Consider the following 26242-nt stretch of genomic DNA (forward strand, 5'->3'; position numbering starts at 1 on the left):
CTTTTTTTGTTTGGAAACTTCCTGTGTGTGAAGCGTTTTGCTGTAATCTGTGCACTGAAATGCACTGATTTCCGATCCCTGGAGCAGAGTTAGGGATCTAGTATTTTTATTTGCCTAAGTAGAGAGAAATAATAGGCAGGCAAAATCAGTTTTGCTTTTATCTGCCAAAGAAATGGTGTCATAAAATAGTGTCATGTACTGGTTTGTTTAGTGTATAATACATCTTGATTATATCTTTATAGGTACTGAATATTGATTCAGTCTTATTTAAATATGTTTATGTAGTTATTTGTATATATGTGTATGACAAACTGAGGAAAGGCTGTGTGTGCGTGTGTGTGCAGTAGTAGTAGAGATTTGGATAAATCATAGACTCCAACATATATATGTTTACTAGTTACTGGATAATTACAGACCCCAAATAGTATTGACACAAATGTGCATTACCTCAGTCTGAGGTGTGCCAACTCGAATGATACTCCAAAACTAAATTGATAATGATGAAACTAAATGTAACTATTTTGTGACTTAAAGATAACAATAAAATCAGTGGAAAATTATGATCAAATGAGAAGTGAGTAATGAATTGATAGTAGGGTGTATTTCCTTGTTTGTATCTACAGCAGGAATTTTTCAGTGTAGTCAACACGTGGTGCATGGCAGCTAAATTTCCCAGTAGATTCTGAACTGGATTCGTTGGAAAACTGTAGTAATATGCTAATTTAATTAGAGTTTGCGGAGTTGTCGTTAGTTCACCAGAGCTCGACTATACCACATTTTCATTGCCCCTCCCCTGTGACTCTAAACAACACAGATTTAGTTTTTCTTCATTCTTTATGTTCATTTCTCAGGTTGTAGGGTGCGAAGGAGGTGTTTGGTTCTGTGCTGTCCTTATTCAGTGGCTAAGGCTGATGGAGTTTCCACTATCTGCAATGTCATAGATCATATAGAAAAGCCTCAATTTCGATAATCATCAATAAGATATTCTTCATGACGAGGTGTTTACTATTATATCTCATTGTGTGATTTTGAAATTTGCAGATTATCACCATCATCTCCTAAATATTTCTTGAATTTATCTACTTCTCTGCATTTCTGGTGCTATTCTTTGTTTAAGGTAGTGTCATCCCTTGCCTACATCACTGTAATAGGCTTTCCAAATGTACCCCTCTTATCATAGCTTGCAATCCCTTGGAGGTAGACTTTGGAAGGTTATTGGGGGAAATACTTTTGGGACCAGTACCTGAGGGGGAATGAAGGAAACTGAGCCAAGGGAAAAGTTGAATTGATTCTCTCTCAACAAAGGCATCAGCTAATAATTTAGAGAGCTGTGAATATTTATTGGTCTTTCATAGTTGTTCCAAGTTTGGGCAAGAGGATTCAGCCATTATACACCTGTATCAACTAACTAGTGGGTGTAGGCTGCCCCTAGGAAGGGGCATGACCTTAGGCAGAAAGCTGAGGACAGATCAGCTGTTGGTTGACAATACTTCCAACAGTTGGGGCAATGTCCTAAACTAGGGATCTGGGCAGAGAACTGTACTTAATAACTTTGACATATATTTTTCATGATTGTTCATTTCTAAGTATTTTCAGATTTCTGCTACGATTTTGACTCATATGTTATTTGGTGATGTATTTTAATTCTCTAATTTTTTGAGATAGAGTCTTGCTCTGTCATTCAGGCTGGAGTGCGGTAGTGTGATCATGGCTTACTGTAGCCTCGACCTCCTAGGCTCAAGCGATCCTCCCCTCTCAGCCACTGGAGTCGCTGGGACTACAGGCACAAGCCACCACTCCTGGCTAATTTTTGTTGTTGTTGCTGTTTTTGTATTTTTTGTAGAGACAGGGTTTTGCCATGTTGCCCAGGCTGGTCTCGAATTCCTGGGCTCTACTGATCCTCCTGCTTTGGCCTCCCAAAGTACTAGATTTACAAGTGTGAGCCACCATGCCAAGCCTAGTGATGTATTTCTAAATAACGGAAAATAAATTAGTTTTTTGTATTATTGATTTCTAACTTAATTGCTTTGTGGTCAGAGATTATCATCTTTTTCATTTAAAAATCTTTCAGAATTGATGAAAATTGCTTTATGGCCAAGGAATAAGTCACTCTGAATACACATTCTGTATGTTCCTGAAAGAATTTATATTCTCAAATTCTTATATGCAGTGTCTTATCGATAACTCAAGAGGTCAAACCTACCTATTAGGATATTCAAAACTTCTAGTGAGGTTTTTTCTTTTTCTTTTGTTTAAAGACAATGGAGTCTCACTCTGTCGCCCAGGCTAGAGTGCAATGGTGCAATCTTGGCTCACTGCAACCTCTACCTCCTGGGTTCAAGTGATTCTCCTGTCTCAGCCTCCTGAGTAGCTGGGATTATAGGCACCCACTACCACGCCCGGCCAATTTTTGTAGTTTAGTAGAGATGGGGTTTCACCATGTTGGCCAGGCTGGTCTTGAACTGCTGACCTCAGGTGATCTGCCCACCTCGGCCTCGCAAAGTGCTGAGATTACAGGCATAAGCCACTCTGCCCGGCCTGAGTGGTTTTTTTTTTTTTTTTTTTTTTTTTTGAGACAGAGTTTTGCTCTGTCGCCTAGGCTGGAGTGCAGTGGCACGATCTGGGCTCACTGCAAGCTCCGCCTCCTGAGTTCACACCATTCTGTTGCCCCAGCCTCCCAAGTAGCTGGGACTACAGGTGCCTGCCACCATGCCCAGCTAATTTTTTGCATTTTCAGTAGAGATGGGGTTTCATTATGTTAGCCAGGATGGTCTTGATCTCCTGACCCCGTCATCCACCTGCCTCTGCCTCCTAAAGTGCCGGGGTTATAAGCATGAGCCACCGCACCCGGCCTTTTTTTTTTCTTTTTTTTTGAGACAAAGTCTTGCTCTGTCACCTAGGCTGGAGTGCATTGGCATGATCTCGGCTCACTGCAACCTCTGCCTCCTGGGTTCAAGCAATTCTTCTGCCTCAGCCTCCTGAGTAGCTATGACTACAGGTGCCTGCCACCACACCTGGCTAATTTTTTTGTATTTTTAGTAGAGATGAGGTTTCACCATGTTGGGCCAGGTCTTAAACTCCTGACCTTAAGTAATCCGCTCGCCTCAGCCTCCCAGAGTACTGGGATTACAGGCATGAGTCACCACATCGAGCCTTCTTATGACGTTTTTGGATATTTGATGGACCTATATTTGAAAAAGTGGATTTTCCAATTTTTCATTGCTTGTTAGGTTTTGTCCTTGTTTAGATAATAGGTATATTACAGTGTATCGTGTTTCCGTAGCTATCAAAACATAATGACTAATTTTTTTGTTTTCAAGTCTAATTAGGATATTAATATTCCTAAACAAGCTTATTTTTGTTTTATCCTTGTATCATTCTTTATCTTTTTTATCTGCCAGTGAACTGTTGTTTTAGGTGTGTCTTTTATAAGTGCACATCGAAATTTGGACTGGACTTTTATTTTATTGTTTTTCTATTCAGCCTGCTGGAGCTTGTCTTTTAGCTGGAGAGTTTAGTTCATTCATATTTATTGTATTTAAAATTATATTTTGATTTATTTATGTATTCTACTTTTTGGGGGGTTGGTTTGTTCCATTGTTTGGATTCTGTTTTCTTTCTTGGCTTCTTTTTGATGATGACTTAAAAAAAAAGTCTCTTGTTCTTATTTTATTTTCCCTTCCCATTCCCCGCTCTACTATGTTGGAAATTTTATACTCTATTTCTGTTGTTTCAGTGTTTGCTATAGAAATTTCAACTTGGAGACATTCCTTCAGGTGTCCTTCATCTTTGGCAACATTTAGTGTTGTCAGTGTTTTGGATTTTAGTCATTCTAATAGGTGCATAGTAGTATATCATAGTTTCAGTTTACAATTCCCTCATGACATATAATATTGAGCATCTTTTCATACTATTATTTGCCATCTGTGTTTCTTTTTTATTGAGATGCCTGTTCAAATCTTTTGTTCGTTTTTCAGTTGGGTGATTTGTTTTCTTGTTGTTGAGTTTTAAGAGCTCTGTATCTTTTGGATACAAGTTCTTTCTTAGGTATGGGTTTTGTAAATATTTTCTCCCAGTTTAGAACTTATGTTTTTATTTTTATTTTTTTTGAGATGGAGTCTCACTCTTGTTACACAGGCTGGAGTGCAGTGGCGTGAACTCTACTCACTGCAACCTCCGCCTCCCAGGTTCAAGTGATCCTCCTGCCTCAGCCTCCTGAGTAGCTGGGATTATAGGCACCTGCCATCACACACGTCTGATTTTTTTTTTTTTTTTTTGTACTTTTAGTAGAGACAGGGTTTTGCCATGGTGGCCAGACTGGTCTTGAACTAACCTCAGGTGATCTGCCTACCTCAGCCTCCCAAAGTGCTGGGATTACAGGCATCAGCCACTGCACCTGACCATGTCTGTATTCTTTCAAGAATGTTATTTGGACTGCAGAAGTTTTTATTTTAATGAAGCTAAATGTGTCAGTTTTTAATGGTTTGTGCTTTTGGTGTTATATGTAAAAATTTGTTGCTAAACCAAAGTCACCTAGATTTTCTTCTATTTTTCTCTAGAAATTTTGTAGTTCTGCAATGTATATTTAGGTCTGAGATCCATTTTGAGTTAATTTTTGCGAAAGGTATAGGATTGTGGCAAGATTAATTTTCTTGCATAATGAATATCCAGTTATTCCAGTACCCTTTGTTTGGAAAGACTATCTCCGTTTAATTACCATTGCTTCTTTGTCATAGTTCAGTTGACTGTATTTGTGTGGGTCTATTTCTGGGCTCTTGAGTAATTTGTCTGTTTTAGGCAATACCATACTGTCTTGATGTCTGTAGCTTTATAGTAAGTCTTGAAGTTAGTAAGTCTTGAAGTAAGTCTTGAAGTTTTGAATTTGTTCTTTTTCTTCAATATTGTGATGTCTATTCTGGGTCTTTTCCTTTCCATATAAACTTTAGAATCAGTTTGTTGATATCTACAAAATAACTTGCTAGGACTTTGATTTTAATTGTGTTCAGCCTATAGATCATATTGAGGAGGATTGATATCTTAACAATACTCAGTCTTCCTATCCATGTACATTGATTATCTGTACATTTAGATTTTCATCCATTTATTTCATCAGAGTTTTGTAGTTTTCCTCAAAGATACACTGTACATATTTTAAGATTCATGCCTATTTTATTTCTTTAGCGCTAATATAAATGGCATTGTTTTAATTTCAAATTCCAGTTGTTCACTGCTGGTATATGGGAATGTGATCATCTTTTGTATATTAATTTGTATTCTGTAACCTTGCTATAATTGCTTATTAGTTCCAGGAATTTTGTTGTTGCTGCTGATTTTTTTGGAATTCTGTCATAGACAGTCATATTATTCACTGGTGAAGACAGTTCTATTTATTCCTTCCCAGTCTGTTTACTCTTTATTTCCTTTTGTTGACATACTTCATAAGCTAGAATCTGCAGTCAGATGTTGAATAAGAGTTGTCAGAGGGGACGTTCTTGTATTGTTCCTGATTTTTGGGAGAAAGCATCCAGTTTCTTGTCATTAAGTGTGATGTTAGCTGTAGGCTTTTTGTGTATATTCTTTATCAAGTACAAGAAATTTCTCTTTATTCCTAGTTTGCTGAACTCAGTGATTGTTGATTTTTGTTAAATGCGTTTTCTACATCTATTTATATGATCATATGATTTTTCTTCTTTAGCCTGTTAATGTGATGGATTACATTAACTGATTTTTAGATGTTGAATCAGCTTTGCGTACTAGGACTAAATCCCGTTTGGTCATGGTATATAATTCTTTTTATATAATATTGGACTTTTTAGTCATTTTAATATCTAAAAACTTCACAACTTCACAATTTTTATTTTTTTCTTGTTTATCTCCTCATCATGTTTATTTTTTTCTCTAAATCACTTTACCCATTCGTAATAGCTGTAACTTATAATGATATTTGTAACAACTGTTTTAAGAGTCTGCATTTCTGGGTTTATTTCTGTCAGCTATTTTCCTTCTGATATGTATCACATTTTGTGTCTTCACCTATCTCTTAATTGTTGGTTGGATTCTAGACATTGTAAATGTTATATTGTGTGTTTGGATTTTGTTACCTTTATTTAAAAGATACTGATGTTTAGTAGGAACATTAATTTTGTTTAGGTTAAGGCCTTTTAGGCTTTAAAAAAGTTTTCTTAGGGCAAGTCTAGCATAGCCCTTTCTGGTGTTCTGATTAGACAAGTTTATATTATGCTGTCTGTCTACCCGCCACACTTCCTATCCTTTGGTTCATAATTTCTATTTCATTATACATCTATGATTTTTTTGTAGTATAATGTAAACCCATGAGAGATGTAGGCAGGAGAGAGATATGATAGTATATATACCTTAAGAAAATTTCACTGACCGCTATGTGACTTGGATGGGGGCAAATGTAGGGAGTTCTGCTAGTAGGCCAGTGCAAGAGTCCTGGACTGCTGGTTTGTGTAAGTATTACGATTAAGTATTATGATAACTGAGATAAAGAAAAGTGAATAGATTTGATCTTTTAAAATAAATAATTTATAAGAGTTTTGTACTATCCAGCAGTTGTACTCTTTTGCATAGATACAGGAAACTCATATGCAAAGTTCCAGACAACAAGTACAAAAATATTCAAAGGACCATTGTTATATAAATAGAACAGGATAGAGTCTGAATGTCCATTCACAGTGGAATGCATAATGCTGCAGTATGTTCATAGGTGAAATAGATTACAGCAGTAAAAATAATGACTTACAGCTGCTCAGATTATTAACTAATACATTTACTTAGTAACTGTTACTTTGCATGTTATTCTTTAGGCAGTTTCAGCCACTGCAGAAACAACAAAGAAGACAGGCAAAGATCTTTGTCTTTATGTTTTTTTAATCATCGTGCAGTGAACAATGTAGATATTGATTAAAGCAGGAGTCATTAATGTTCATTTTTAATAATGGGTGAAAATTGTTTGGATATAGGATCATCACAGTTTCAATGTATCAATGTCAGATTATTTGCTAAGAAAAAAATGGCGTACTTTCTGTGAGGAAATTTAAGGGATGCCATCTTAAGTAATCAAACTTTATCAGTTTGGGATAAATTGACTTTTTATTTTACTTTTGATGTGATGGAAGAACTCGAGGATACAATATCAACTATTTTGTATTTAAGATTTCTTAAAAATCTGGAATTTAATGAGTGAATAATCAGGTATATTCAAATTGTGGAATATTCTATCCAACAGCCACCCTGGATTCTTAAAAAATACCATGGTCATGAAGAGCACCCCCCACCATCAACACAAAACAACAAACACAAACCCACACCTTCCCTTCTAGGGAGGCTGAGGGGATCCAAAAGGCAAGTGAACTAGTTTACATTAGAGGAGCATAAAGAAATGAAACAAAGCAACACGTACTATTTGATTTCTATGCAATTCTCATGTGCAACTTTCATCTGGCGATTTCTTTCCTTTCTGTCCGAGTTCCTTCTTGAAGTGGGGGGGTCTTTTCTCTTCTGAGGTCCTATAACCCATATCAGGACCTATTCTGTCCATCTAGAGGACTGTTCTACTTCCTGAAATATCTTCTGTTTTCTTTTTACCTTGGACCTTTCTTTGAGGAGACAAAGGCCTTGCTGTTAATTATAGGTGTTTTGCGATTGGTTTTAAAGAAGACCCCCACTCCCCATCACATCTTCTCTTTGATCCATGAGAGATTTCTGATTCGTACCGCTATATTAGGAATAAGACATTTCCTAAGAAATACTTTTCTTTTCCCTTCTTTTTATTTTTCCTTTCCCATAAGTATATTCTATGAAATTTTAATTCAAGAAGTTAGGGCGAGAAAACCACGTAAGATTCTTTATTATACGGCTTGCCCCTGTTGCATCGATAGGGCGTCACTTTATCAGCTTTTAAGTTACCAGGTTGTGCTATCATGTGTGGCATGGATTTTGCTTGAAAAGTAAGGTTATTTATCATGTCTTGAGTAGGTAAACATGACATTATCAGTTGGTCAAAAAAGATAATTCTTTTTAACCTGGAATCCATAACTAAACGGAAGATCTCCTAAGCGCCTAGAATCTTCCTTCATTCATCCCCTTATCTTTCACATCCAAACTGTCGCTAACTCTAGTCTTTGTCTTTCTCTCTTTCTCTGTTGCTAGCTGGACTGCTGCAAAGGCTTCCTTATCAGCTCCTTGTTTCTACCTTTGCTGTTTCACAATTCATTCATTGCACAGCAGCCAAAGTGATCTTTTAAAATGCTGTATTAGGTACTTCCCTTTCCTGTATCACACCTTCCAACTTGTTCCTTCTGTCTAGACTCATCCCCCCTCATTGATTTTCAGAGTGCTCTCTCTATCTCGTCATTAGGTTCTCAGTTTAAATACCAGTTTTCTCAGAGAAGCATTTTCAAAGAGCAGTAACCCTATCACTCAGTTACATTTATTCCCTCCGTGTTGTTTTATTGTAGCAGTCATCACTATCTTACATTGTATATAAGACATACATTCACTTATTATTTATATTAATATATGTACATACATACATAAATACTGCAGCCTTGACTTCCTGGACCCAAGTGGTCCCTCCAGCTCAGCCTCCCAAGTAGCCGGAATTAGAGGTGTGAGTCACTCCACCTGAGTCACACATATATTTAGATGCGTATATGTTTGTATATCATTGTCTGCTAGATAGCAGGGAGTTTTCTGAATTGCTGGTCTTCGTAGCCTGCAGAGAGCCAGATAAGCCTGATAGTGTATACTCAGTAAACATTTTTTAAGCTGATGAATACAAATTTGATAGTAGAGTTAGAAAGAAGACTGCTTGCTTTGTGGTAGAAAGTAAGATACACTGGTAGCTGGGAGGTGAGGGACCCAGAGAAGATATCTTCTCCTGCACTTAAACGTGCCCTTGAAAACTGAGTCCAGAAAAGTAGGAATGGAAACTTTGTAGTACTTTGCTAACCTAAGTTTCTGTATTTTCTTCATGTATTTTCTCATATAGTACTTAGTAAATTTCTTTTCGGAAGTGTTAGTGCCTCTTTTATTGTGCAGAAGGGAATAAGGAGTGGAGACTATCTCTGTGTTGGAGGTGCAGTGTCAGTAGGGGAGTCACTTCTGTGTCTGGGGTGAGATAAGGTAGTAGCAGTAAGCATCCAATGAGAGGACCTGGAAGGTGAGGAAAAACTTGGGAAGAGCACTAGGGCTTGATTTTTGTTTTTTTTTAAAGCAATCTCTTCTACTAGGACATTCACCTCCTTTTAAGGAGGTATATTAGTCTGTTCTCACACTGCTAATACATACCAGAGACTGGGTAGTGTATAAAGAAAAAGAGGTTTAATGGACTCACAGTTCCACATGGCTGGGGAGGCCTTCACAAATTCACAAATCAAAATTCAGAAATCACTGTGTAGTCCAGGGTCCACAGTAAATGACTAAAATAAGATTAGTAACTGGAACCAGAAAAACTGCAAATTTCCTAATCCTCAGAGGGAACTGAATGTAGTGGAGATGTGGGCTATCTCTCAGCTCTAGTGGTTTCCTGTTACATGGATAAATGGTTTGTGATGATACATTGATAAAATATTGTTTTGAGAGGATGGGGGTAAGGATCTATTATGTTGTTGTAAACAGGATTTTGCAGGTATACCAGTTTCAAATTTTTAGATTGGGCCTTTTCACTCCCCTAAAACAGGCTAATTCTTCTCTACTGATTTCATTCTGATTATTTTATGCTTATTATTGTGAATGAGACAAATACCATTCTTGCCTCTCTCATGCAGGATTAAAACTCGTGCAGAATCAAGAATCAAAGCGTGCACAATCTTGCATACTTTGTACCCATCTATGTTTTCTATTGTGTTTTCTTTCCCCTACCATCCTGCAGATAACTCTGTACTTCAACTGAATTGTTTTATTCATTCCTTAAACTTGTCCTATAATCTCCACCTCTGTTTTCCCCACTATTCCTGCCTGAAATGTTCAAGTCCTGCTCATTCTTCTTAGCATCATTTATATAGCCCTTTCTTTGTTTTCTCTTTTTGGAAATGGAGTCTCGCTCTGTCGCCAGGCTGGAGTGCAATGGCGCAATCTTGGCTCACTGCAATCTCTGCCTCCCAGGTTCGAGCGATTCTCCTGCCTCAGCCTCCTGAGTAACTGGGACTACAGATGCACACCACCACACCCAGCTAAGTTTTGTATTTTTAGTAGGGATGGGGTTTCACCATGTTAGCCAGGATGGTCTTAATCTCCTGACCTCGTGATTCGCCCGCCTCAGCCTCTCAAAGTGCTGGGATTACAGACATGAGCCACTGTGCCCAGCCTAGATGGCCCTTCTGATAATACACTTTTCTTAATTATTTTTCTGTCTACTCTCTATGATCCTTTCTGTTTTGAATAGCCAGTGATAGAATTATTTGGGTCCTTTGCCTCTGTCTTCCTGGATTTGAAGGCTCCCAATGTAAGAGCATATTATCTTTCTTCTCAGTGCACTGAACATTGTTTCCAAAATACCAGCCCATATAAACATCATGAACATATAAAAATTTTAAATTAAATTAATTGTAAAACACTTAGGAAGCAGGTGCCATTTTAACGAAGTTGAAGTTAAGAGTGATGTTTTGTGGTTTGGGGTTCAAAAGGTCTGTGACGTTTGGCTTTTGCTTCCCTTTGCCTCTAAGGATCCTATAGCTTGAGTTGAGTGCCGTTAGAGCATCACAGGCCAGGAAGGATCGATAAGGCTCACTGAGCTCTTTTTTCTTTAGAAAAGATCATAAACAAATGGTCCCAAACATAGGAGTATCTCTACCTTGTTTTTAGAAAACATCTAAAGGGGACGTTTACACACTTTTCTTGATAAATCGTTATAAATGACTCCTGCTGTCAAAAATTTTACTGTATAATAACTAAATACTTAATCATGTAACTGATGACAATTTTATGAGTTTAAAACTTTAGCTGGAAGTATCCTTTGTTTTGACCTTTGTATTTTCATAACACCCTGTTGAATGTATGGAACAGTGGAATAGCTTCTCCATTGATACCAGTGAGCCCTGGAGCTTCTGTTCCAGCCCATAGTATCATAGCCATGTTTGGATTTTCCCCAGTACCATCATGTCAGTTCTTGCTGATAAAAGCGGTAGGGGTTCTCTATGACTCTTCAGATGAAAATACCTGAAGTACTTGAAAATCGCCATTTTTGAAAAAAGGGAATTTAGTTTGTTATGCATGCAAACCTCAGTTTTGGACACGTTTGTTGGTGCTGTATAAGTTGCTTCTTATCTCTTTGGTTACTTAATACTGTACTTCTGTTTTTGGACTCCACTGTTAATTTATGTATGTTTTCTTAGCTTTTATTACTGGGGAAAATGTTATGTTTATTGGTACAAGTACCCTTTTTTCTTTTATAGTGGTCACACTCTCATTTTTTAAATACATTATTACATTGGTATTATTTTCCTGACTCTAAAGAAAGGAACTTTTAAATAAATTAATTATTGTCTTCTGCGTTATTGAACATGTGGTCAGTTGTCATGTTCATACATCCCTATGATCAAAGTCTGAACTTCTGTCTAATTCTTCCCTGCTGTTAGGCTACCCTGTCATGATCAAGGCCTCAGCAGGTGGTGGTGGGAAAGGCATGCGCATCGCTTGGGATGATGAAGAGACCAGGTGAGAGGCTGTCCAAAATACACTTTTGATGAAAACTGCAGTTACTAGAGTTTTATTAGACTGACAGGTAAACAGATACCAAAAGCATAATGGAGTAATTATAGTAACCATCTAATTTTTACACTTTTGAATGGGAAAAAGATTGAAATTATGTGGAAACCTTCCTTATTTATATTTTGATGATGATTATCTTATTATAGAAAGGGTTTTACTATTTTAAACATTAACAAAGGATTTTCTTTTTGTTTTTACAGTATATTTTTAAAAATTGCAGTCATGATTCTATTTTCTGGGCAGAAATTACTAAGATTTGGCTATATAATTCTAAATGTCATCTAAAGATTTAAACCAACTATATTTAAAAGCAGTTATAATTTCATTGAGACTTAATGTATTACCTCAGTATGTACTTGCTTTCCTTTGCTAGTGCATAAAAGTAGTGAATTACCTTGATAATTTTAGAGTGTGAAATATATTCTTTTTCCTTGAGTTTGAAATTACTGTGTCCTTTATATGGAATGCACTCTTACTGTAATTTAGAATACTTTTTATGACCCAGTCTCAGAAGTTACACAGGTTTCCCTCCAGTGAACACAGCTTCTACTCAAATTCAAGGGGAGGGGACTGAGTCTCCACGTCTTCATGAGAGAGTGGGCGAGATTCTTAGAAGAGCATGTGGAATGGGAGATACTGTTGTGGCCATCTTTGGAAAAGACAATCTGCCACAGCCCATTTTGTGGGAAAGAATGGTATCACAAAGAAGTCGAACACAATGGTTTTGCAAGAAATGTGTATTTTGTGGACTTCAGATTTTTTTCTCATTGTTTTTCTATTTTGCACAGTACTTACATAGCAATTTCACTGAATGCTTAGCGCTTATTTTTCATTATTCATCTTAGGATCTCAGGTTTCTTATTAGTCATTTCCCCAGGGCTACTGTTAGTAATATACTCTTTTATGGTGCAGATTACTCTTTATAGTTTCCTGGAAGTGAGGTTTGCTGTGCTGCTGTTGATTTATAAATTTTAATTTAAGAGCTTAATATTTTGAGAAATCACCATATCCATTCATATATTAGGCATCATTGTGTAAATAATTTAGTTCTTTCTTGGCAAGTAAATAGCACATTGATTCAAAACATGTTTATAAAATTAATAAAAATACATGAATAATTTTCTACTTAAAATATTACTCTCTTCAACTTGATAAATAAACTATCTCAGAAAACTTGAGATCCACACAGGCGTGACTATTAGATTTAATAGTACAAGCTCCTCATTTTAAAAAGTTGCTCTATATCCCTTATTTATTTTGGAAAGTCAAAACTACCTGAAAAGGGAAAGAACAGTACTGCAAACATGCCTGTGCTTGTCTTTTGGAGCCACTAACCGTGAACACCATGCCACAACTTATCCACCCCTTCTTTTCCTCTCTCCCTCTGGAGAAAGTAATTGGTTTTTACATAATCCACAAAGATTTTATTTTTCAGGTACAAAGGAAAATTTAGTGCTTAATTGCTTTATTCCTTTATCCTAAGGGCTGTCTTTTTCTTGTAACATCTTTCCTATTTTTTGGGGGGGGGGGAAGTAGCATCTATGACTTGTCTTAGAATCTGTAGGACATCTGAAAGATTTTTTAAAAACTGTAATTTTTTTTTTTTTTTTGAGACAGAGTCTCGCTCTGGCACCCAGGCTGGAGTGAAGTGGCACGATTTTGGCTCACTGCCATCTCCGCCCCCTGGGTTCAAGCGATTCTCCTGCCTCAGTCTCCTGAGTAGCTGGGACTACAGGTGCACGCCACCACACCCAGCTAATTTTTATATTTTTAGTAGAGACGGGGTTTCACCGTGTTGGTCAGAATGGTCTCGATCTCTTGACCTCGTGATCTGCCCGCCTTGGCCTCCCAAGGTGCTGGGATTACAGGCATGCACCACTGCGCCCAACCTGTAATTATTATATAGTAAATTTGGGTGAGAATTATGAAGATTGTTGAAGGTTCACTTAGATATTTTCATAGTAGTCTCTGACTTTGTTTTCCCTGTTCAAGTTTAAATGAAGTGTATCGCATGATTGAGAAATTGTGTCTATATTTTTGAATATCCCCACTAAGACTTTTGGCATTGTGAGTGCAATTTCTCTTTTATTTTTGTATTCCTAGCATCTGAAATATATCCAGGTACAAAGTTCAGTAAATACTTATTGAATGAATGTATAATTGAATGTCACAAATGATATTCATAATAGAGTTTCCCATGAGTTCTAAAATATGTTGTTGGCAATGCTTTCAAACTTGCTGTTTATTTTATTTTGGTGACTTTGACTTTTTACTTGTGGTGGTGTGGGTTTAAATGCAGAATGAAAGCTCTCAATCATTATGGTGGAGGCAAACTGTAAAGTGCTATATTTTTTCTTTCTGTTGTTATATCCAATCTAATAAAAAGTTGATTGTATTGTATTGAAAACTAATTAATTTTGCTTCCAGTTTCTTTGAAGTTTGCAGCCTCCTGAGATCTAAACTTTATTCCCCTAAATCAATGATGTAATGGAGGACTGATACCTTTCCTCTGAGACCTCTGAGAAATAAGAGTTTTTTGCAATGTTTTAAAATTTTTCTTCTAATCACTTTTACTTGCAGTGTTGTACAAAAACAAGCAAATTAGTTGTGTGTGCGTGTGTGCCTTTTTTTTTTTTTGAAATGGAGTCTCGCTCTGTTGCCCAGGCTGGAGTGCAGTGGTGCGATCTCAGCTCACTGCAACCTCTGCCTTTTGGGTTCAAGCGATTCTCCTGCCTCAGCCTCCCAAGTAGCTGGGACTACAGGCGCATGCTGCCACGCCTGGCTAATTTTTTGTTTTTTAGTAGAGACAGGGTTTCACCATGTTGCCCAGGCTGGTCTCGAACTCCTGAGCTCAGGTAATCCACCCGCCTCAGCCTCCCAAAGTGCTTGAATTACAGGTGTGGGCCACGGTGCCTGGCTGCAAATAGTTCCAATATTACTAGGTGGAGTGTAGGATTAAATGATATTATTTTAAAGTTGTGATAATTAAAACTCATCTTAAATGTACCAACCTGGATTACCATATGGCGAAGATTATCATTAAATTTTTCTGTTTGTAGTCTCTCATCGCCAAAACTAGAAGCAGCTCTTGAGATGAAAAACCGTCCTTTAAAAAAAAAAAAAAGGAAGAACAGTCAGACTAACAAAACAAATAGAGCAATAGAGCTGACATTGTTAAAGAAAACGCAAAACGAGCAAATCAGATAGTTGTTTCTTATATTACTAGATGGACCATTTGCAACTTAAAGGACGGGAAGAATTTGGTTTCAGTATTGTACGTTAAATGCAGACATTTAATCTTCAGATTAAGAAACTTTATTAAATATAAAAGGAATTAAAGCACAAAAATAAGCAAATTGGAGAGTTATTTCTAATAATACTAGATGTACCATTTGCCACTTAGGGGATTAGAAGAATTGATTTTAATGTTGTACATTAAATATAGGTATTTAATCTTCAGATTAAGAAACTATTAAATGTAAAGGAATTAAATTTTATATGCTGAGTTTATCAATGGATAGACGGCAATATATGCTCAATTACTTTTAGGCAAGCAAGTTTGTTTTTTTTTTTTCTTTTTCCTTTTTTTTTTTGAGATGGAGTCTCACTCTCACCCAGGCTGGAGTGCAGTAACATAATCTCTGCCCACTGTAACCTCTGCGTCCCAGGTTCAGGCCATTCTCTTGCTTCGGTCTCCTGAGTAACTGGGACTACAGGCATGGGCCACCACACCCAGCTAATTTATGTATTTTTAGTACAAACGGGGTTTCATCATGTTGGCCAGGCTGGTCTCAAACTCCTGACCTCAGGGAAGCCACTGTGCCCGCCCAAGTTTGGGTTTTTAATGCATTGGTCAAATGAGTCTATTTTATTTGAATAATAGGCGTATTTTAATAGTAATGATTTAAATTATAGTTTGTGAACAAAATATATAAAGCAATAATTAGGTCAATATTTTTATTTTAAAAAACTATACTTTTGTATACTAATTTTGATCAATTTTATAGCAGATAAAATTGTAATGATCTGTGTGGGTGTATGTGGGAGGCAGTTGCATTTCAAGATGTGGATATAAAATATTAAGCAGTGTTCTTGAGAATCTTCCTATTGGATGTTCAGTCTCAATGAGTGTATTTGCTGTAGTTCCACTCCAGTCATGCAGGTACTAAACCCTTTACATTTTTCTTTGCATCGTCTGACTTCTGAATCAAACAGATGTATTTTTATATTTTTACTAGTGGAATTAAGGTATATTATGGTTGAAGAAATGGAATTAATTTTACTTGCTCTGTATGGTTGATTAAAATACCATATTTAGGCTGGGCACAGTGGCTCACACCTGTAATCCCAGCACTTTGGGAGGCTGAGGCGGGTGGATCACCTGAGGTCAGGAGTTCGAGACCATCCTGGCCAACATGTTGAAACCTTGTCTCTACCAAAAATACAAAAATTAAGCGGGTGAGGTGGCTCACACCTGTAGTCTCAGCTACTCGGGAGGCTGAGGTGGGATATTGGCTTGAACCCGGCAGGCAGAGGTTGCAGTGAGCTGAGATCCAGCCACTGCACTCCAGCCTGGGCGACAGAGCGAGACTCCGTCTCAAAAAGAAAAAAACAAAAAAAAAAGAAAAAAAATTCATATTTAGCAGTTGGTAAAGTATCGGCATTCCTGTTTCAGTGGAAAATCTAGGATCTGGGAAGTTAAATAACTCATCCGTGGTCACAGAGTTAGGGAGTGGAAAAGTTGCAGGTCAACCAAAATTAACTTAGTTATTTGTACATTGAGTAAAGTTTTTTTTTGCTTTGTTCAAAATAAGCCAAAATAAATATTTAATTGATATGTTTTCTTTTATAATGATAGCTCTATTTGTTTTGTTAGTCTGACAGTTCTTCTTCTTCTTTTTTTTTTTTTTTTGCAGGGATGGTTTTAGATTGTCTTCTCAAGAAGCTGCTTCTAGTTTTGGCGATGATAGACTACTAATAGAAAAATGTATTGATAATCCTCGTCATATAGAAGTCCAGGTTGGTACATTTAGAATGCTTTTTATTACTGTGACTTTAAAATAATCTCATTTAATCCTATTGGAATGATCTTTTCTTCCATTTACAATGATTGTGAATTGTTTTGATACGTACAAAATAAATCGATTACCTGCCTTTGGAATCTGTTGTACTTTCTGTTAAAGTGCTAGGATGCTGCTTGAGATTGGGAATGGTAACAAAAATCTACCTCCAAAAAAAGCATTCCCGAGATAGCTGACCAGGCTATGTCATTCCAAGACTGGGCCATTATAGGGCATTTTTTAAAAAAGAAAAGTGCCTGACCTGGACTCCTGTACTACTTCAGTTTACCAAATGTCCATATAGCTTGCTATGACAGGTGTTCTGCGAGGAACTGGTTGTATAGAGATCCGTAAATCATTTCTTCTATTCAGTTTAAGATATTAATCCTTAAAGTGGTAAAACAAAATGGGTTTCCTAAAATAAAACAAGGAAGAAGACAAATCTGTTGAAATTTTCATTTGCCTGTTGAAAATGCCTTCATGCGAATTTTATACATTATGACTATGAATTGATATGTAATAGCTAAAATTGATTTAAAAAAATGTCAAATTAGAAATAACGAATTTTAAGTATTTTTTAAAATCTCAATTTGGTGTGGAGAGAGAACCAGATAAATAAAAGGTTTTTTGCTGACCTTGTATTTTCTGACAGGGGCATGATATAAAAAGTTCTAGATTCTGTCAGTTTGTTCTTTAAGTTTAATGGTCACTTTACAGAGATATTATTTATGGGTAGAAAATCAACATTTAGATCCTCAAATTTTCTAAAGTGAGAAAAAATATCCAAACTTATATAATCAGTTGGATGTTTTACAACATTGAACACAGTTTATTTCCAAGGCTAGCAGGCTTTGTTTTTGCCTTTTTAAAAAGATTTTCTAAATTGAGATATTGTATATATATGATATCTGTATATCATATATATATGTACAGTGAAATCCATAAATCTTAAGTGTACAATTCAAGACAATTTCTATGCACACACATCTAATTGTGTAACAACCATCCATATCTAGATAGAGAATGTCCCATCACACCTCTTCCCAGTCCATCCCTACCCGTCGCCACCAAAAGTAACTGCTGTTCCTATCTGATGTCATAGATTAGTTCTTAAATTGCGTAAATGAAATCCGGTGATGTACTCTATCATGTCTTCTTTTTCACACATCATCGTGTCTTTGAGATTCTTCCCTGAGGTTCTGTTGTCCTTCGCTTCTCAGAATTGCTCTGTGCTCTCCCATTGTTTGACTCAGCTGTAGTTTATCCATTTTCCTATTGATGGATCTTTGGGTTTTTAGTTTCTTTATATTAGAAATAAATTGCTATGTCTTTTTATGAACGTATATACATCTCTCAGATAGACTGAGGAGAGATATTACTGGATTACGTAGTAAGGTTATTTTTAGTTTTAGTGGGTACTCTGGTTGTACTAATATATACTCCCACCAGAAATACATGAGAGTTTCCATTAATGCCACCCCTGCCAGCATGTGATATTTTCAATTTTTAAAAACATTTAGCCATATTAGTGGACTTGTGATGATATGTCTGTTTAATTTGCATTTCCCGGATGAATAATGATGTTAAGCATCTGTTTATAAGCTTATTGACCATTTGAATGGCTTATATTGTGAAGTGACTTCTCAAACTTTCATCCTTGCCTTCCTTTTTCAAATTAGATTTTTAAAAATTATTGGAATGTCAGAGTTCTGTATCTATTTGCTTATGAGTCGTTTGTCAGATGTATGTGTAGTGTATCCTTCTCCCTTCATGCGGCTTGCCTGTTCACTTTGATAATAATATCTCTCAAAGAACAGAAGTTCTGAATTATAGTGAAGTCAAGTTTAAGTCTACTTTGTGTACCCTAGTTAGTAGTTTTTTGTTTTAGGTATGATATTTAAGTCTGTTACTCTCCTTTAATTATTATTATTTTGTTTGTTTGGTGTGAGGCAGGGTCAGATTAATTTTTTAAATTCTGATATCCACTTTCTCCAGCATCATTTATTGCAGTGACCATTTGTTGCAAATTAAGTGAGATTTTGTCATTGTCTTAACTATTTTGCTTTTATAATAAATCTAGAAACCTGATTCTGTAAGTGGTCTAGATGTATTGTTTTTCTGCAGATAGTTTTGATTCTTTTTAGGTTATTTGAATTTCCATGAAAATTTTAGACTTCACTTGTCAACCTGTTCCCCCTACAGACACCTATGCCTACACCCACCCACTCCCACCTCCACCTCCACCTCCACTCCCACACACCCCATCTGATGGGAAATTTGTATTTGGGTCGTATTGAATCTAGAGATTATTCTGGGGAGAATTGACGTCTTAACAATGTTGAATTTTCTTTTCTTTCCTTCCTTCCTTTCTGCCTTCCTGCCTCCCTGCCTCCCTTCCTCCCTTTCTCTTTCTTTCTTTCTTTCTTTCTTTCTTTCTTTCTTTCTTTCTTTCTTTCTTTCTTTCTTTCTTTCTCTCTCTCTCTCTCTCTCTCTCTCTCTCTCTCTCTCTCTTTCTTTCTTTCTTTCTTTCTTTCTTTCTTTCTTTCTTTCTTTCTTTCTTTCTTTCTTTCTCTCTCCCTCCCTTCATTCCTTCCTTCTTTTCTCTCTCTCTCTCTCTCTCTCTCTCTCTCTCTCTCTCTCTCTCTGTCTGTCTCCCAGGCTGGGGTGCAGTGGTGTAATCATGGCTCACTACAGACTTGGCCTCCCAGGCTCAATCAATCCTTCCCCCTCAGCCTCCCCAGTAGCTGGGACTGTAGACGTGTGCTACCATACCCAGCTACTTTTTGCATTTTTTTGTAGAAACGGGGTTTTGTCTTGTTGCCCAGCTGGTCTCGAACTCCTGGGCTCAAGTGATGTGCCTGCCTCGGCCTTCCAAAATGCTGGGATTCCAGGCATGAGCCACCGTGCCCAGCCTACAACGTTGAATTTTCATGGATCCATGAACTGGAATAGCTCTTCCATTATTTAGGTCTTGTTAATTCCTTTCAGCACTGTTTTGTATTTTTGAGTGTAGAGGTTTTGTGTATCTTTCATTAGATTTATTCTTAGATATTTGAGGCTTACGTTATGTGGCATAGTCTATTATAATAAAGCTTTTTCAGGAAGCAGTATAGCTTAGATACTGTTATAATTTTAGATACTGTTATAAACGTTATTTTCTATTATAAATATTATTTCGGATCTGGTATCTTTGGTAAATCCACTTGTTTATTTTGTGTATTTTGATGACCTTTTGCTCAGTGACAAGCCACCCCAGAATGTGGTGATTTAAAACAACATTTAAGGCTATGCAAGAATTTGAATATACTTAAGATTACCGAACTGTACACTTAAAAATGGTTAAAATGGTCAATTTTTTGTTATAGTATGTTTTCCCACAAAGCACACCACAACATTTAACGATTCCTCATGATTCTGTGGGTTACTTGGGTTCAGCTGCCACTGCTTTTGCATTACACATTGTTCTCTGGGGCAGTCGTTATACTGTGACTTGACTGAGTGTCCCGTGTTAGGTGCCCTGGAAGGATGGTGTAAAGCCTGAGCTCGGCTGAGACACTTTGGTGGGCAGTGGGGCCTCTGTCTTTCTCTCTGTGAAGTCTTGGGGTATCTGGACATGTCTTTCTCTCTGTGAAGTCTTGGGGTATCTGGACATGTCTTCTCCATGTAGCATTTCTACAAGGATATCCAGAATTCTTGTCACTGGTCAGAGCTGCTTGAAATCACTGTCCTACTCTTTGAAGGTTTAGGCTCAGAACCGGCACAAAATGACTTTTGTTGCATTTGCAAAGTTCCTTCCCAGTCTAGAATCATTGCTGGATGGAATTATATAAGGGTGGGACTACCAGGATTTGTGTTGTACATGGAGTCATCTTTGGATACTACCTACCACAACCCATTCTTTGGCCCTCAATGATCATGCCCTGTCATAAACAGAATACATGCAACTTCCATTCCAACTTGGTCCAGGTCTGGATGAGACTTTTTTTTTTTTTTTTTTTACGGAGTCTCGCTCTGTCGCCTAGGCTGGAGTGCTGTGGCGCAATTTTGGCTCACTGCAACTTCTGCCTCCCAGGTTCAAGTGATTCTCCTGCCTCAGTCTCCTGAGTAGCTGGAATTACAGGCTTGTGCTATCATGCCCAGCTAATTTTTGTATTTTTAGTAGAGGTGGGATTTCATCATGTTGAGACCAGGCTGGTCTCAAAATCCTGACCTCAAATGATCCACGCACCTCAGCCTTCTAAAGTGGTGAGATTACAGGCATGAGCCACTGTGCCCGGCCTGAGACTTCTTATGTATGGTCCTTCAAGAACAGTTCTTCTGGTGCAAATACCTGAATTTAAAGTCTGATATTCATTCATCCAGTGTACAATGATGAGAAAAGGATATGACACTCCAATAAATACCCCTATTTGACACAGTTAAGAAAGGGAGGCACACAGTAGTCATTTGTTCTTAGCAATTGAGAGCCAGCATGAAAGCCGAGAGATCCCTTTTGAGGTTCTTGCTGTCGTAATTTGGCTGAGAAAATGATGGTGGTTTGGGCCATAGGGTTGGCAGTGGAGGTGGTAAGATGTGATTGAATTCTGGGTATTTTGTGAAGGTAGACCACATTTTCTAATACATGAATGTTATGTACAAGAAAAAAAAATTAGGTGATTTTAGGGTTTTGGCCTGAGAAATAAGAAGAATGGAATGGCCTTTTACTGAGATAGGAAAGACTGTGAGATGTGCTTGTTTCCGAGGGAGGAAATCCGGTTATAAAGTTGAACAAATCAAGGTTGAAATGCCCATTAGATATCTAAGTGTAGGTGTTGAGTAGACACTTGGCTCTTTAAATCTGTAATTTAAGGGAGATATTTAGATTGTCCTTCTTGTAAGATCCTAGGGGCAGAATTAATTTTGTCCTTCACTGTATTCCCCATCTAGCACTTGTTCACACTACTGGAAGACCACTTAGGTAGGCTGTTTTATCTTTAACTAGTTGAATTTCCTAATAGGCTGTGAGGTCCTTGAGCGTAGAGAGTAGGTCTTACTCATTTGCTGTCCCCAGCAACCAGACCATTGTCTTTCACTTTACTAATACTCAATAAATGTTTGTTATTTTGTGTTAAGTAATTACATATCTAGATCAGCTTTTTAGTTTATTTTATTTAGCCATGGCATACAGCCTGGGTGATATTTTCAAACATAGGTGAAAATGCCTCCCAGTAACTTAAGTAGGCAACACAGATGTTCTCATATCTGATCTATACTTGGAAGGGTTTTTAGTTTACTTTTCTTTAGTTTTCACTTATTTATTTATATTAGGTAATTTCTGCACATGATAAAGGGTAATCAATAAAAAGTAAGCATCCCTTTTACTCTATTTCTAAGTCCTCTAGTTTCTGTTCCTAAATGCAGGCACTGTTACTGTTTCTTGGCTATTCCTCTGTACATAGTCTATGAAGTATATATATGTGTGTGTCACCTATTATTTTTCACATAAGCCATTATATACTATGTCCTTTCCACAATGAAACTGCACTGGCAGCGTGAATGGCACCTCTCTTTGTGGCGTAAACCAGTATTTCTCAACCAGGGCACTACTGGCATTTCCTGGGTTGGGTCTAGGGATACCAACGGGCTTGCATTATGTGACATAGTCTATTATAATAAAGCTCGGCCGGGCGCGGTGGCTCAAGCCTGTAATCCCAGCACTTTGGGAGGCCGAGACGGGCGGATCACAAGGTCAGGAGATCGAGACCATCCTGGCTAACACGGCGAAACCCCGTCTCTACTAAAAATACAAAAAATTAGCCGGGCGAGGTGGCGGGCGCCTGTAGTCCCAGCTACTCGGGAGGCTGAGGCAGGAGAATGGCGGGAACCCGGGAGGCGGAGCTTGCAGTGAGCTGAGATCCGGCCACTGCACTCCAGCCTGGGCAACAGAGCGAGACTCTGTCTCAAAAAAAAAAAAATAAAAAATAAATAAATAAATAAATAAATAAAGCTTTTTCAGGAAGCAGTATAACTTAGAGATTTTTCTACATTCAGTATGTGTAAACCTATAAATTTTTTTAAAAACTCATGATGCATTTAAGGATTAACTGCTCTTAAAAGCAGTATTTATTTATAATGTTTTCTGATTACATGGCTTCCTCATTTATTTAATGGAATAAATAATCACCAAATCATTTTTGTTGAATGCCTAGTAAGTGCACAGAATTTTAAAAAAATGAACTGGGAGACTATACAGAATTTAGAGAAGAACAACCTCTTGATTCTGTATATGAATCTGATATTTTATAGTTGGAAATATTTCTGAGAATTCATGGTTATTTTGGCTTTATTGCTTGGAGACTGTCTACTTTTACTTTCTTGTCAACTAGAATTTAAAAAGAGGTTGAGAGTTATTTTAATGATTTCAAATATGTTTAGATTTACTTCATGCAGCCACCTTTGAGTCTTAGAAAATTCCAACTTATTGGCATTTTATTGCTTTTATGTTTTCCTTCATTGCTTGGAATCATTCTTGAGTTTCAGAAAGGGTTTGTTCCTAAAAATTAACTTTACAGTCATATATTAACTATTTATTTTACATTTTACCAATTATAACCATAATATTTATTTATTTGGTTTTTTCAGCAGCCATATAAAATATTAAGACTGATACTATCTGCTGTTTATAATGCACGAAGAAACAGAATGACTTGTCCAAAGAAGTTGCATAGCTGTTTGGAACTAAAATTAGTGCCTGGCCTTTTGACTTCTAAAACAGATCTTACCTCTGTAAATCTAATATATGTATTTGGAAGTATACATCAACTTCTTAAATCTGAAAATAGATTGGTCCATTTCTGAAAATGAGATGTTGTAGGCAAAAACTTTAATAAAGAGCTGCTTTTGAGTTTCCAAATTTAGCTGAAAAAGATACATATTAAATTTGAATTTCAGATCAACAATGATATTTTTAAATCATTGTTCCATGTGGTACTTGGGACATAGCTAGAAAAAAATTATTCATTGTTTATCTGAAATTCAAATGTAGCTGGATATCTTGTATTTTATCTGGCAATCTCAGCTTATTTTCCATTACAGGTTCAATATATCTCTTAACTGAAATGCTTGGGACCAGAAGTGTTTCAGATTTCAGAATTTTTTGGGTTTTGGAATATTTGCATTTATACCTGCTGGTTGGGTATCCCTAATCTGAAAATTCAAAATGCTCCAGTGACCATTTACTTTGAGCATCATGTCAAAAAATTTCAGCTTTTGGAGCATTTTGGATTTCAGATTTTCAGGTTAGAGATGTTCAACGAGTATCGCAAATGGGAAAAACTATAATGTGTTGTATATTAACTCCAGACCTTTTACCAGTTTCCTAGAACAAAAATAAACCACAGTAAAGACATCCATAGATAAATAACAGATTACGTATTGGATGTAAATGCATGCAGTGTCATTTCCCAATCAACAGACATTCAATAATGTTAACTTCAAGCAGATGTTTGTAATAAAGCTGCAGTGGCAGTCCTCAGCAACATTGACATCCAGTGTTTATCCCCTTCACTAACACTCAGCGTCCTTCACAAAATTTGTACAACTGATTCTGATGTTTTACTCATTGTATTTGAAAGGTGATATGAACACTTTTTCCTCAAATCTTTTTGATAAAAATGTTTTATTGAGCTTTGGAATAATAAAGTTTTCCTCTATTAACATGAATCAAAATAATGTTTTGAGAGGTATGTATATACTATGAGGTTTGAGTATTAAAAACCAAGAGATGTTGCATGGGGAAAATATTAACCATCATCTACCTTGTGGGTGTGGTTATATGGTTCTTCAAATGGTATTGCTCTTTCAGGTTCTAGGTGATAAACATGGGAATGCTTTGTGGCTTAATGAAAGAGAGTGCTCAATTCAGAGAAGAAATCAGAAGGTGGTGGAGGAAGCACCAAGGTAAGTCTCTCCCAGGGAACGTTTATAAAGTGGCTGCTTTTATGCATTTCATTCATTCACTCATTCATTCGTTCAGAGACAGGGTCTCACTCTGTTGCCCAGGCTAACGTGCAGTGGTGCAATCACAGCTCACTGCACCTCCACCTCCCAGGCTCAAGTGATCCTCCCAACTCAGCCTCCCATGTAGCTGGGACTACAGGCGAGTGCCACCATGCCCAGCTAATTTTTGTATTTTTTGTTGAGATGGGGTTTTGCCATGTTGCTCATGCTGGCCTTGAACTCCTGGCCTCAAGAGATTAGCCCACCTCAGCCTCCCAAAGTGCTGGGGTTATAGGTGTGAGCCCCTGCACCCAGCCACATTTCTTTTTGTATTTGTTTGCTTTATTGGCTACAATTGCACTAATGTTCATGTGGACTCTCTTACTGCATATTTTTATAATTAAGAACTTGTTACTTGATTTCTTCAGTGCTTTAATGTATAAAAATGAGAGAATACTTGAAAAAGAAGTGGGTTTTTATTAGAGGAGAAGTTGGGTAGACAACCAACTATGACTTCTGCAGGCTTCTAGGAAGTATGGAACCTGATGGTATTTCATGGGATTTCTGAGATATATGCCTTCTAGAATTTCATGTTGGTGAAGGGTTCATAAAGTTGGTTCTGAATTTATCCTACCATGAAAGGCTTTTGGAGTGTGGTTCTTGGAAATTCCTTGAATTATCAGAGCCACTTTGGGTACTTCTCCAGGGCACCTTTCATGAGTTTGGTGTATGGAGCCTCATTTCTAATTTGATGCTAGTTTGCTATTTGTATATACTCTGGTATTCTCTTTGTTCTTAAAAATCCTCAGGTGAGTGTTCCTAGTAATTTTTAATTACCAGACACTAAGAAATATAGCTTATTGTAGCTTTAATCAGCCGAGCTAGCATATCTTGACATAATGCCTATATAGTTTCTGAAAATAGTGAGAATGTGAGTGTATTTTTAATCCCAGAGTAATGGTTAAAAATTAAAATCTATTTTAGTTATATTGGTTTTTAAAAATATAGCATGGTGTATTAGTTTTAAAGCATGGACCCCAAATCCTTTGACATTTTTCTCTTTGAGCAGTGAGGGGAAGGATCAGTGTTCCCTTTTCTTGATTCTGTGCTGTGTGAATGTTTGACCCATAGACTACTTAGAAGTGATGCTATGCCAGTTTCCAGCCCAGGCCTTGGGAAACTGCCAGCTTCCACTTCCTGTCTCATGGGATGCTTGTGCTTACACACCAGCCAGTATGCTGTGAAGAACTGTGTGGTTTTTTTTTTTTTTTTTTTTTTTTTTTTTTTTTTTTTTTTGAGATGGAGTCTCGCTCTGTCGCCCAGGCTGGAGTGCAGTGGCCTGATCTCAGCTCACTGCAAGCTCCGCCTCCCGGGTTCACGCCATTCTCCTGCCTCAGCCTCCCGAGTAGCTGGGACCACAGGCGCCCGCCAGCTCGCCCGGCTAGTTTTTTGTATTTTTTAGTAGAGAC

General features: G+C 37.2%; 1 protein-coding gene across 2 annotated transcripts in view; it reads left to right on the forward strand.

The window, feature by feature from the left end:
- The window catches only part of PCCA (propionyl-CoA carboxylase subunit alpha), a 436739-nt gene that overhangs the window by 146383 nt on the left and 264114 nt on the right, over positions 1-26242 (forward strand). For both annotated transcript variants that reach the window (XM_001092670.5, XM_015121385.3), the window contains exons 9-11: positions 11604-11682; positions 16653-16755; positions 24640-24734. In XM_001092670.5, the coding sequence (XP_001092670.3) occupies positions 11604-11682; positions 16653-16755; positions 24640-24734 (277 nt within the window). The remainder of the gene's footprint in view (positions 1-11603; positions 11683-16652; positions 16756-24639; positions 24735-26242) is intronic.

Source organism: Macaca mulatta, chromosome 17 (genome assembly GCF_049350105.2).
Source record: "Macaca mulatta isolate MMU2019108-1 chromosome 17, T2T-MMU8v2.0, whole genome shotgun sequence".
Lineage (NCBI taxonomy): Eukaryota > Metazoa > Chordata > Mammalia > Primates > Cercopithecidae > Macaca > Macaca mulatta.